This window comes from Conger conger, chromosome 16 (genome assembly GCF_963514075.1).
Source record: "Conger conger chromosome 16, fConCon1.1, whole genome shotgun sequence".
Lineage (NCBI taxonomy): Eukaryota > Metazoa > Chordata > Actinopteri > Anguilliformes > Congridae > Conger > Conger conger.
Genome location: NC_083775.1, coordinates 9,161,719 through 9,175,150, shown reverse-complemented (window position 1 = coordinate 9,175,150; position 13,432 = coordinate 9,161,719). Strand labels below are relative to the sequence as shown.

The 13,432-nt window shown below is 45.3% G+C and overlaps 1 protein-coding gene across 4 annotated transcripts in view; it reads right to left on the bottom strand.

Annotated features, from left to right (window-relative positions):
• LOC133115144 (nuclear body protein SP140-like protein) overlaps positions 1-13,432 on the bottom strand; it is a 59,740-nt gene that overhangs the window by 523 nt on the left and 45,785 nt on the right. For 3 of the 4 annotated variants that reach the window (XM_061224902.1, XM_061224900.1, XM_061224901.1), the window contains 13 exons: positions 12,477-12,651; positions 11,130-11,312; positions 9,582-9,701; positions 9,318-9,451; positions 8,753-8,791; positions 7,289-7,337; positions 6,383-6,616; positions 5,619-5,758; positions 4,957-4,992; positions 4,101-4,228; positions 3,211-3,322; positions 2,163-2,237; positions 1,516-1,656 (listed from right to left, as the gene is read on the bottom strand). In XM_061224902.1, coding sequence (XP_061080886.1) covers positions 1,516-1,656; positions 2,163-2,237; positions 3,211-3,322; positions 4,101-4,228; positions 4,957-4,992; positions 5,619-5,758; positions 6,383-6,616; positions 7,289-7,337; positions 8,753-8,791; positions 9,318-9,451; positions 9,582-9,701; positions 11,130-11,312; positions 12,477-12,651 — 1,566 coding nt within the window. Of the gene's footprint in view, positions 1-1,515; positions 1,657-2,162; positions 2,238-3,210; positions 3,323-4,100; positions 4,229-4,956; positions 4,993-5,618; positions 5,759-6,382; positions 6,617-7,288; positions 7,338-8,752; positions 8,792-9,317; positions 9,452-9,581; positions 9,702-11,129; positions 11,313-12,476; positions 12,652-13,093; positions 13,215-13,432 lie in introns of those variants that run through there. The other variant, XM_061224903.1, reaches the window with a different exon arrangement.

Genomic DNA, 13,432 nt, shown 5'->3' with positions numbered 1-13,432 from the left:
AATAAAGGAAATTAATTAAAATATAAAACAATACAATTTTATCTGGAAAGACTAATTCAACCGTGAAGGAGCATTCATTCTCTAGTTCTGTTTGAGTCTGCTTTGTGTTATACAATGCGTTTTCTTTTTTATTTATGAATTTTTACTTACCATATTCGATGTGAAGAGTACACATAGTACAGCGAGTACCAGAAGGAACTTGGGATTCATTCTTTATTAGTTATTCATTGTGTGTTGCTGTCCAAATGGTTGCTACACAAGTGAACAGTTTAATTTGAAATAGTTTGGATTAACTGCAGGCCCAACAGGTATGAATGGTAAATGGTAAATGGTTGACATGCATATAGCGCCTTTATCCAAAGTGCTGAACAATTAAAGCCTCTCATTCACCCATTCATATACACGCTCAGACACCAACGGTGATTGGCTGCCATGAATTGGTGGTTGGGTGTCTTGCTCAGGGACACTGTTGTATGAACATTAATGGCATTTGACAGACGCTCTTATCCAGAGCGATGTACAGTTGATTAGACTAAGCAGCAGACAATCCTCCCCTGGACCAATGCGGGGTTAAGGGCCTTGCTCAAGGGCCCAACGGCTGTGCAGATTTTATTGTGGCTACACCAGGGATCGAACCACCGACCTTGCGGGTCCCAGTCATTTACATTACATTACATTACATTATTGGCATTTGGCAGACGCTCTTATCCAGAGCGACGTACAACAAAGTGCATATCCATAACCAGGGATAAGTTCGCTGAAAGACCCTAGAGGGAAGTACAATTTGAACTGCTACCTGTACAACAAAGATAAGGATGAGGGCCAATTTTTTTATTTTTTTATTTATTTATTTATTTTTAAACAAGAGACAAACCAACAGAGCAAAAGTGACCAAAGTTAACTATCAAAACCCTGCTTACCTAGCCAACTAAAAAATACCGATACACAAAGCAAGTCACAGAGACAACAATTAAGGTTCACAGGGAGGTAGGGAGGGATGGGGAGAGGTGCTGCTTGAAGAGGTGTGTCTTCAGCTTGCGTTTGAAGGTGGGGAGAGATTCTACAGTTCTGACCTCAACGGGGAGTTCGTTCCACCACCGTGGAGCCAGAACAGACAGCAGTCGTGAGCGTGAGGTGGAGGTTCGGAGAGGGGGAGGTGCCAAGCGGCCTGTGGAGGCTGAACGAAGAGGTCTGGCAGGGGTGTAGGGTCTGATGATTTTTTGTAGATAAGCTGGGGAAGACCCTTTAACTGCTTGGAAGGCTAGCACCAATGTTTTGAATTTGATGCGAGCCATGACAGGCAGCCAGTGGAGGGTAGTAAGCAGGGGGGTGACGTGCGAGTATTTGGGAAGGTTGAAGACCAGACGAGCTGCTGCATTCTGGATAAGTTGGAGGGGTCTGATGGCGGATGCGGATGCATTTACCTTAACTACAACACTACAGGTACGGTTTCCTGTCTGCAGCTTTTAAGTACGGAGCTAGGTCCCACAATCTTGCTTAGTGTGGCAGTCTTACCCTGTTGAATGTGGCACAGTTTTGAAAGATGAGTTGGATGTCAGATTTGAACTGGCGTACAGTGGAGTACTGCCCCTCCTGCAGTTTCTCTGCAACCTTCTTCAGCCACATAGGCTTCTGAGTGAATTCCTTGTAGCGTGGCTATATTTAAACACAGGCACATGCACAAACTCACACAGCACTTGTAAGAGTACACTCCTATACTCTCAGCTGAATATATTTAAAGGCAGGTACAATTGCATGCACACGCACACACACACACAGACAAATATATTTAAACACGGGCATGCACATGCGCGCACACACACACACACACACGCACACATATACACACACATCAGCAGGCAGGGATAAAAACTTCAGATGCACACGCTAAACAAAACAGAAAACTTTTCAAAACATTAACACATGCAAATTATTGCACCTTTGAAATGATACAAAATATTATTACACTAGTACTTAAATACATTATTAAGGTTTCCGTGAAGTTGACGTGTTCACGATATATTACAGCATGTTCCATTTCTGGAAGGGTGCAACAGCGCACTTGCACACTGCAGCCTGGCAGACTGCAGACGCGCGCACACTCTTGAGACATACAGTAACGCAGACGATGCGGACGTGTTGCTGAATTGACGGCCACTCACCTTGTCTCTGGGGTCGCAGGAGAAGATGTGACCCTCGTCCGAGTGGTACAGCATCAGGAGGAGATAGTGGCATTGCTGTGGAGTGCAGTGTGTTCAGAGTTCAGCACCGCACCGCACCGCACCCGTACATTTTCAACAGGACGCGATTTGGACAGAGGTACAATTTCTGTTCTTTAGGCTCTGTACTCCCACACACTGAATGTGAAATGAAACAATGACTGATGTACAGGGTGTCACCTTTAATTTGAGGACATTTCGATTCATATCTTGTGATCCTTGTCGGAATTGCATCCCTTTTTATCCATTTTATCCTCTAAAATGTAGAGAATATGTATAACAAGGGATGTGATTACTACAAGAATCACCCGACATGGATGTAAATTATAGGGGACAGTCTGCACTTTCACCCCATAGTCATCATTTCATTTCAAATCCATTGTGCTGGAGTACAGAGCCAAAATAAAAGAAATTGTAGCTCTGTCCAAATACTTACGGACTGCACTACATACACTCATCGAGCACTTCATTAGGAACATTTTTACTTTACTACACCTACTTATTAATGCGATTATCAAATTGTGTGGCAGTAGTGCAATGCAGTCAATCATGTAGATACGGGTCAGGAGCTTCAGTTAATGTTCACAACAACCATCAGAATGGGGAAAAATGTGACCGTGGATTGCTTGACAGGGTGGAAAATCCTGGGATTTTCTTGCACACTAGTCTCTAGAGTTTGCAAAGAATGGTGAATAAAAAACAGTGAGCAGCAGTTCTGCAGACAGAAACGCGTTGTTAATGAGAGACGTCAGAGGAAAATGGCCAGACTGGTTAAAGCTGACAGGAAGGTGACAGAAACGCGAATAACCACACATTACAACAGTGGTATGCAGAAGAGCATCTCTAAACACACAATGCATCATAACTCTAAGTGGATAGGCTACAGCAGTAGAAGTAAAAAAAAAATAATAATAATAATAAATACCTAATAAAGTGCTCCGTGAGTGTATGAACAAGGAGACACCTAAGGCTGCAAGTTGTTGGGACTCACCAGCATGAAGTCTGAGGTGCGACAGTCTAGAGCCTGTCTGAGAGAGCGTTCACGCGCGATACGGCTGCCCTGGAACTGAGTCAGTACACAGTATGTACACAGCCACACGTCCCTGTGTGCACACAGACACACATACACTTACACGTACATATATATATATATACACACACATCACATACATACATACACGCACGTACACATACATATACACACACAAACATACACACACATATATATACACACACAGACACATATACACACGTACACACACATAAATACACACAAACATACACATACATATACACACGTACACACACACACATACACACACACACATATACACACACAAACACACACATATATATACACACGTACACACACACATACACACATGTACACACACACACACACAAATATTGTGGTTATGTAACAGTCAACATTTTTTGCTAAATATTCTACAAACATGTTTATAGGTTATTGAGTGTGGATTGACAGGCAAAAGTGGCAATTTATATCCATATAAAATGAAATCAACAATACAATAAAGTGCGAAAAAATCAAGCTGTCTGAATACTTTCTGAAGCCACATATTAGTACACATATTACATTACATGAATTGCATTTGGCAGACGCTCTTATCCAGAGCGACATACAGTTGATTAGACTAAGCAGGAGACAATCCTCCCCTGGAGCAATGCAGGGTTAAGGGCCTTGCTCAAGGGCCCAACAGCTGTGAGGATCTTATTGTGGCTACACCGGGGATCAAATCACCGACCTTGCGGGTCCCAGTCATTTACCTTAACCACTACGCTACAGGCTGCCCGCGCACACAGCCTGATAAAAGGACCCTTTTAGAGAGAAAGACAGCAGATCAGTGAGGCAGCGCTCACCCCAGCAGTCTCTCCTCCACGGCGGGCAGGTGGCATTCTGTGTGGAAGGCACGGGGGCAGCGGTCACAGCAGAGCAAGTGCCCCCGCTTCCCACAGACAGAGCAGTTATCATCGTTCCTCTGCTCCTCCTGAGACAGAGACAGCCACACTTTCCGTGATTACTCTCATTTACAAGCACTTCATACGTACATATTCATCATCATCATCATCATCATCATCACGTTATTTCACTGACGCTTATCCAAAGCGACTTACAGTTGATTGGACCAAGCAGGAGACAATCCCCCCTGGAGCAATGTGTGGTTAAGGGCCTTGCTCAAGGGCCCAACAGCTGTGCAGATCTTTTCGTGGCTCCACCAGGAATTGAATCACCAACCATGCGGGTCCTAGTCATTCACCTCAACCACTACACTACAGGCTACACTGCACGCTGTATTCATAAAGATTTCTAGTTTTTAATCATCTCCCCATTTTTGCTGTATCTCTTTGTCAATCAAATGTCATTGACCAGTTTGTACCTTCTATATCAGACGGTGACTATGCTGACCATCACCTAGCTAAATGCATGTTTGTCATTGTTTTCATGTCATTGAGTTCTGTTCTACAGCGCAGTTGTAGTAAAGTCATACCCATGTCATCAACAGACAGATTCTTTTTCCGACCATTTCTATGTCCACACCACATTCCACTGCGGTCATTCCATAATGCAGTTTATTATTACCACAGGGTAGTACTGATAAACGTTATACATTACACTACAGCCTGTCCTATACGCCAATCAATTGGGTATTGGGTCCACTGGTGATGCGATTGGGTGGATGAGGGTATTGCCATGGCAGCAGGGGGAGGGCCTTACCACGTCCTGGAGAGAGTGGGACTCCAAAACCTTCCTCTGTGGAAGAAAGACAAACAGACAACCTGGATGTCAAGTCTTTCCTGGATGGCAGCCTTTCCATGACATAAGGTAAATAAATGCAGTTGACAGTAACAGAGTGCCTGCAAAATTAGAGATCTCATGCAATCCATGTTTTTTAAAGATAGTTATACGTAAAAAACCAAATAAACCACAAATACTTGATATCCTGATGGTAGGTCTTATGCTGCTAAGGATTTGGTATTGGGATACCATCTCTTTCTTCCATAAGTGAACAGGGCATTTACATTTTACCCAATCAGTGAAGATCCATATAGTATGGACACCCCATTCCTCCAACTATTGTGTTTAAAATGCATATTTTAAATGAGAAGGCAATGCCGTTATTTCCCTGTGTGAGTGCACATCTTGGCTGAACAATCACTGAATGAAAATATTCATAGATCAGTGTCTAAACTTAACTTAAGAAGATAAATAGAAAATGGCCAAAACTCAAAAGCTACATTTCAACTGAATCTTAATTTTCTGTATTTTTTTAATAACTTAAAATCTTTTGAAAAATAATTATGTCAATGCTGGTCCACACATGGGTGCTTCAGACCCAGCCCACCCCTCCTGTTCTCCCCCCGCCCCTCCTCCACTACCTTGATGAGGTCACTGAGCGGTTCTCCTTGGCACAGGATACTTCTTTCCCAGGAGCTGGAAGTGAGCGCCTGGTCCTCCTTGGTGAACTCGACGGGGGTCAGCCATCCGCTGGCCGTCCGTATGCATTTCCCAGAGGTCCCTGGGGTGGTCCGAGAGGACAGAGAGAGAGAGAAGACAAATCAGCCGTCGTGTTTCAGAAGCACACCCGCTCCCCTGATCTGAACCAGGGCCCCCATTCACCACACGAACAACGAGAGAACTCAACATGTTCTGACATTCACAGCTTTGAGTTCCACCGAAACCTCACAACAGCGGTAGGGACAGGCTGGGCGCGGCTGTGATAACGTGCTAACGATAAGCCGGACGTGCCGTGACTGAACGACTGCTGTGAAAAGTGACTGACTTTGCCGACATATCAGGGAGTGACCAGGACAAACAGAATTAAAGGAAACAACGAACAGTCAAGATTATTAACAGAAATACTGAGCATTAAAAACATCCCATGAAACACATCTCACCATCAGCAGTGCTTTAGGTGTGCTCCCACATTATAGCTGCCACCATACTTCCATTTGAAAGTATTATCAGTGACAACCAGGTCATCACAAAGGGCTTAATATGGAAATCCAGTCAGCAAATGTACATCTCATAAAGGAAACAAAACTGGTTGAAAATATGTAATCCCCATTCAAACTGATCCTATCAGTGGATACGCTGACTTTGTAGCTTATGTATTCACACACACACACACACACACACACACCTGATGCAAAACGATCTTTCTGTAGAGTCCCGGTTGCTGATCCACAGGTGACAGACAAACGAAGACCAGGAAATTCTGACATGTCTCCATTCCCAACTGCCGCTTGGCCACTTTTCTCTGGTTCTTCCTCATCATTTTCTTCCTCCTCCTCCTCCTCCTCTTCGTCTTCTTCTTCGTCTTCTTCTTCTTCTTCTTCTTCTTCTTCTTCTTCTGTGTCTGAATCTGTGTCTGAATCTGTAAAACATAAGTGTTGGAGAATTTGTCCATACAGGGCCATGTAGCCCCTACAGAAGACACGTTATTCCTTTCAAGAGTGGCACTACCATTATAACGCACCTCCTCAAAACCGAGTAACCGTCTGGCCAAATTCAAGCAGTAAGTGTGGGGAAGCACAAATCATAAATCAGAGTGATTTGATTCCACCAACCGAGCAAAAGCTCCATTTCCTAACTGGACTCTAGGCTGAGCCAACATGCCTGCATGCCACTGGAAACACATGTATATAGTATTCACACTGTATACTGGTAGATGATACACTCAGTGGTGTATACTGGTGTAGGAAACAATCATTGTATATTAGTATGTTAGTATATTAGTATATACATATGTATACAACATACATGTGATGGCCTATATAAAACATTCAGTGGTGTATACTGGTATATAACACATCCAGTGGTGAACACTGATGACCCAGCAAATTTAGGTTCTGTCATTATACAAAATTGGTGGCAAACATATCGTTCTTGTGTTACTTCCCACAAACACACAAAGGAAGACTTTTTCAACTAAGAAGGCTGGTGAAATGTTCACATGGTTAACTAGGGTAGAGTGTGTAGCAAGCTGACATCAGGCATGTTGAAGTGTGCCAACGTCTATTGTGTATTCTTGTGAAAAGGGACCTACCAGAGCTCATGTCCTCAGATGAGCTGGTACGTGATGACATCATCCTTCTCTGAAACAAGAGGCATTGCATCTCAAAATGCTGATAAAATGTCACGACCAGAAAGCTACATCGCTCAATACTGTGTGGTTCCCAACTGAGTAAAGACGGCTGTTCTTAGCTTAGTGATGCAGCACCGCAGTCCAGATGGAATGCACTAAGCTGGAAAAAAGGATGACTGAATCCAGTGCACTAAACTAGAGAAAAGGATGACTGAATCCAGTGCACTAAGCTGGAAAAATTATGTCTGAATCCAGCGCACTATACTGGAAAAAAGGATGACTGAATTCAGTGCACTAAACTAGAGAAAAGGATGACTGAATCCAGTGCACTGAGTTACCTTTGCAAGGCTCTGCACAGGACTCAATGGTTGACAGTGAATGTGCAGGTTGCTGTTTTCACCTGAACGTAGGACAAATTGTATGTGTGTGTATGAGACGGGAGTAGCCCTACGGATAAGGTGGGTTATGTGGTGGGTTAAAGCAGGACAGCATCCATCTGATGTTTAGAAAATAAACTCTAATCCATTCATAGAGCTGGTCATTTTTATCGAAGCAATGGCAGTAGGGAAACTACATGAGAAAGTCAGTCAATTTATTGACGAGGCCAGGGGATTATAGTTCAGGAAATGCTGAAACAGGAGTGAAACATGCCTGACTACAGCACATTGTCACAACACAACACCGCACCACACCACACCACAACACAACACAACACAACACAACACAACACAACACAACACTCAATTCTTTATGGACCCTGAAGACCATAGAGACTCCCCAATGCTGTGACTCCAGAGAGAGATTAATAGAGTTCATTATGAAGGGAAGGGCGGCACGGATAGTGCAGTGGGTAGCACTGCTGCCTCACAGCAAGGAGGTCCTGGGTTTGAATCCCCGTCGGCCGGGGCCTCTCAATGCGGAATTTGCATGTTCTCCCCGTGTCTGTGTGGGTTTCCTCCGGGTACTCCGGTTTCCTCCCACAGTCCAAAGACATGCAGGTTAGGTGGATTGGAGAGTCTAAATTGCCCATAGGTATGAGCAGGGGTCTCCAATCTTATCCAGAAAGGGCCGGTGTGTGTGCAGGTTGTTGTTTTAGCACAGGACTAAGACAGCTGATTCTACTCATCTAGGTCTTGATTAAAGACCACGATTAGTTCATTAGTATAATCAGGTGTGTTACTGCTGGGTTAAAACAAAAACCTGCACCCACGCCGGCCCTTTTAGGATAAGATTGGAGACCCCTGGGTATGAGTGTGTGAGTGAATGGTGTGTGTGCCCTGAGATGGACTGGCGACCTGTCCAGGGTGTATTCCTGCCTTTCGCCCAATGTATGCTGGGATAGGCTCCAGCCCCCCTGCGACCCTGTTCAGGATAAGCGGGTTCAGATAATGGATGGATGGATGGATTATGAAGGGAAATTATTACCTGTTTGCATGGACTGCTCGGGGCTTTCAAATGACCCTCCTGTGGAGACGGGAGTTAAGACAGGCAAGTTTCAGCAGTGCGTCTCAAGCAAATCCTCAATCCACAATGCAGCAAACACAACATCATTAATGACCAGCATCAACCATAAGATCCCTTATAAAAAGCAGCCAGAGAATGCTCCTGATTCCACGTGAAAAGTGTTGTGTGTTCAGAGATGCTCTTCTGCATACCACTGTTGTAATATGTGGTTATTTGCATTGCTGGCGCCTTCCTGTCAGCTTTGACCAGTCTGGCCCTTCTCCACTGACCTCTTTTGCGGGTTTTTGCCCGCAGAACTGCCGCTCACTGGATGTTTTTTTTTTTCTTGCACCATTCTCTGCAAACTCTAGAGACAACTGTTGTGCATGAAAACCACCCTGTCTGGCACCAACTATCATTCCACAGTCACTTACATCATATTTTTATCCCGTCCAACCTTCCAGGTCCCAGTCATGTACCTTAGTAACTAGGCTACAGGATGCCCCCGATTTGAACAGTGTACACCCAAATCCTCCCTCTCTCTGACCTCGATCAGTTTCTGCAGGGGGGTGTTCTGGCAGCGAATGCTCTCCTTCCATTTTTTTGATCTCTTCTTTCCCCCAAAATCTTCAAAGGCCTGGGGGGTAAACCAGGACCCCTTGGCCAGGATACACTTCTCTCCTGGGACAGACACAGGCATGTCATGGGACATCCAGGTGACACACAAACAGAAGCACACAAGCACACTTGCTTGCGCAAAGACACACACACTCACACACAGGCGATCCTGCAGGTCTCTCTCTCAGCTCACCCTTGGGCAGCTTGTTTCTGTAAAGGATGCCCTTCTTATCGCCGCAGGTGACAGGTAGCTGTGTCCTGAAGAACGGCCGTTCCCAGATGGGCTTCTTCTCCCCCTTTCTGATGGGAGAACCTGGATCACAGAGCAGCGAAGAGACATCAGCCCCGCAATGCACTGAACGTGTCCCTCACAGGTTACAGTACGCACGGAATGTGTCCCTCACAGGTTACAGTACGCACTGAATGTGTCCCTCACAGGTTACAGTATGCACTGAATGTGTCCCTCACAGGTTACAGTATGCACTGAATGTGTCCCTCACAGGTTACAGTACGCACTGAATGTGTCCCTCACAGGCTACAGTACGCACTGAACGTGTCCCTTACAGGTTACAGTATGCACTGAATGTGTCCCTCACAGGTTACAGTATGCACTGAATGTGTCCCTCACAGGTTACAGTACGCACTGAATGTGTCCCTCACAGATTACAGTATGCACTGAATGTGTCCGTCACAGGCTACAGTACGCACTGAATGTGTCCCTCACAGGTTACAGTACGCACTGAATGTGTCCCTCACAGGCTTCAGTACGCACTGAACGTGTCCCTCACAGGTTACAGTACGCACTGAACGTGTCCCTTACAGGTTACAGTATGCACTGAATGTGTCCCTCACAGGTTACAGTACGCACTGAACGTGTCCCTCACAGGTTACAGTACGCACTGAATGTGTCCCTCACAGGCTACAGTACGCACTGAATGTGTCCCTCACAGGTTACAGTATGCACTGAATGTGTCCCTCACAGGTTACAGTACGCACTGAACGTGCCCAACGGCTGTGCGGATCTCATATTGTGGCTACACCGGGGATCAAACCACTGACCTTGCATGTCCCAGTCATGTACTGCTACAGACCGTCCCCTGTATTTTTCAAATGTGCCAATTCGAAAAAAAAAACTTTTCAAGTTTTTCAATGCAACATAGTGCAACGCGTTTAGTTTTTTTGGCACCCAACATCAAGTTGAGCATGTCAAATTCCCACCCACAAATTAGGATTGGCCAATCACCTACAAGCGCAGCTACGTTAACGCCGTAAAATAACCCCTCTCCGGATTCATGTGAGTGCAGACATGCACGGTTCTCTTCCAAAACATGCAGTGTCACCAGCTGCTTCTCTCCACACCGCAGACTACAGCTAAACTTGCACAGAGTGGAGTCAGAGGAGGACCTTTCATATGCGCCTTTCCCACGCGGTCCATGGACGGCCCATCGACCAGCAGGGGTCGATAGATCGCCACAAACGTGGATCCTTGACTGATTGAACACTCCCATACACGAGGCCGGATAATAACCAACTGTGCATCGCCCTGTGGAGCTACTAGCCACAGTCGGCACTGCCATGGTTTGGACTGATCCAAGCCCATGAGGCTCGCCCCGGCGTCACACTGTGGTGCCTTACCCGGACGAGCGGTCCAGCAGCCCCCTGTGCACGGCCATTTTGACTGAATCTGAGGCCTAAGGAGAAAGCGCAATGTAGTTTGGCTGTATATGTGCCAGCGACTCACCATCACATGGTTTCTCTGGCTTCTTCTTCTTGCTTGGCGTGGACTGGGTAGAGGGACCCGGCTCTTCGTCCTCTTCCTCACTCATCTTCTTCACCCTCTTTTTTTCACACTTTTCCCCCCCAGTCTTCTTTTTCTCCTCCTTCTCCTTCAAATCCTCTGACATCTCTTTCTTCTCTGTCATGGCTTCAGAGAAGTGGAAAGTTTTTTCAATTATTAAAATTAAAGAAGAAAAAAAAGGCCATTTTCAGGTTCGGCAAAAATCCACATTTCAGTAAAAGGCTTCCGATGTCTGAATTCAAACACTTCTCCATTTACCAAACAAAGCTGCAACACATTTAATCAAAGTCACCAAAGTTTAAATTATATACATGATTACTTCAACAAATTACACATATATTACAGTGGTTAAAATATGTTTACTCCAACTGTGCTAACAGCCAGAAGCTCAAACAACAATTAAAGACTGCTGTAGTTAAACTGCAGGCCAGGTTGTTGTTGTTGTTTTTGTTCCTGAAAAATTTGATGGTCACAGGTTCAACACCCAGCTTCAGCACTGCTGTAATATCACCATACTCAACCCGAGTCAATGAAATACCCAACTGTTTACATTAAGTGGAAATGCTCGGCTTGGATACACCCTGCAGTGCCATCTTCCAGTACCAATGAAATATGAAGCAAAGGAGAAGTGCCATTTCTGTTGAAGCGCAGACCCAGACATCTTTGATGCTGTGACTGGCCAAAATATTTCAAAGCCGACATTCACAAACTTATGGTGTCATATTACAGTGGCTAAGTAATAAAATAGTAAGAAACAAAATAATGTAGTCTACTAAAAAAGGCTTCACTTAATAATTGGAAAAAAAAAAATCTTTATTTGATAATCCTTTAAATTGGGACTGCTAGACACTTATGTCTGACTTCAGTGGGGACTGACCAATCAGGGGGGTAGCCACACTGGGGCGGCCTGTAGCGTAGTGGTTAAGGTACATGACTGGGACCCGCAAGTTTGGCGGTTCGATCCCCGGTGTAGCCACAGAAAGATCCGCACAGCCGTTTGGCCCTCGAGCAAGGCCCTTAACCCTGCATTGCTCCAGGGGAGGAATGTCTCCTGCTAAGTCTAATCAACTGTACATTGCTCTGGATGAGAGCGTCTGCCAAATGCCATTAATGTTAATGTTAAAGACTGACCAATCATGGGAGTAACCTCACTGGGAACTGACCAATCGTGACTGGCTGCACTGGGGGACTGACTAATCAGGGGAGTGACCACACTTGGAAAACTGACCAATTGGGAGTGACGGCACTGGGGACTGACCAATCAATGGACTGACCACACTGGGGACTGACCGTCTAGCAAGTTGTTCTTCAGCAGACGCATGTTAGGGTACAAGTGCAGGATGTGGTCTTCGAACACACAGCTCCAGAAGAGCTTGATGCAATGGGGCTTCTCAGTCTCCAGCCAATCCAGTATCTCGTACACACCCCTCTCCCTCAGCTGTGTACTCTTCATCCTGATCACTTTCTGCACACAGACACAGACAAAAGCAAAGGTACTACTTGGCTCAGGCAGTAAGAGCAGTCGTCTGGCAGTCGGAGGGTTGCCGGTTTGATCGAAGTGTTCCTGAGCAAGACACCTAACCAACCAATTGCTCCTGATGAGCTGATCGGTGCCTTGCATGGCGGCCAGTGTGTGTATGAATGGGTGAATGAGAAGCATAAATTGTACAGCTTTGGTTAAAGGTGCTATATAAATGCCAACCATTTACCATATAAAGACAGCAAGTCAGATAGGTCTCTGTAATGAGATCGATAGGCAGAGCCAAAGCACACACACGCAAGTACAGATGGGCAGCGTCAATCATCAGTTGAGCGATAAGATAGGAACTCAAGAAGTGGCGCTCTTCTAATCCAACCGTCATTATTTTAGCCTATTCAAAAATTACAATAAAGCCCGCACACTTAACTCTCTCAGTTACGTATGATCCCCAGTTACGCTTTTTGTGTAAGTTTCTATTCGTCATAAGCAGCGGAGTGTAGTGCTGCACATCGCCTCTTCCTGTTTCTTGGGTAATGGGGGCTACTGTAGTGGCTACTGGCAGGAGAAGCAGGGAAACTATGAAGTCGGCCGTAGATATTTAACGAAGTTTATACATGCGCTCAGGAATAGAGGTAGGCTACGGTTATTTTTCTAAACTTTCAGTAGTTTTTTTGCGTGGGTGGACTGCGCTGAGTAATTCAAACTGAAGACGCACCTCTTCAAGCAGCACCTCTCCCCGTCCCTCCCTACCTCCCTGTGAACCTTA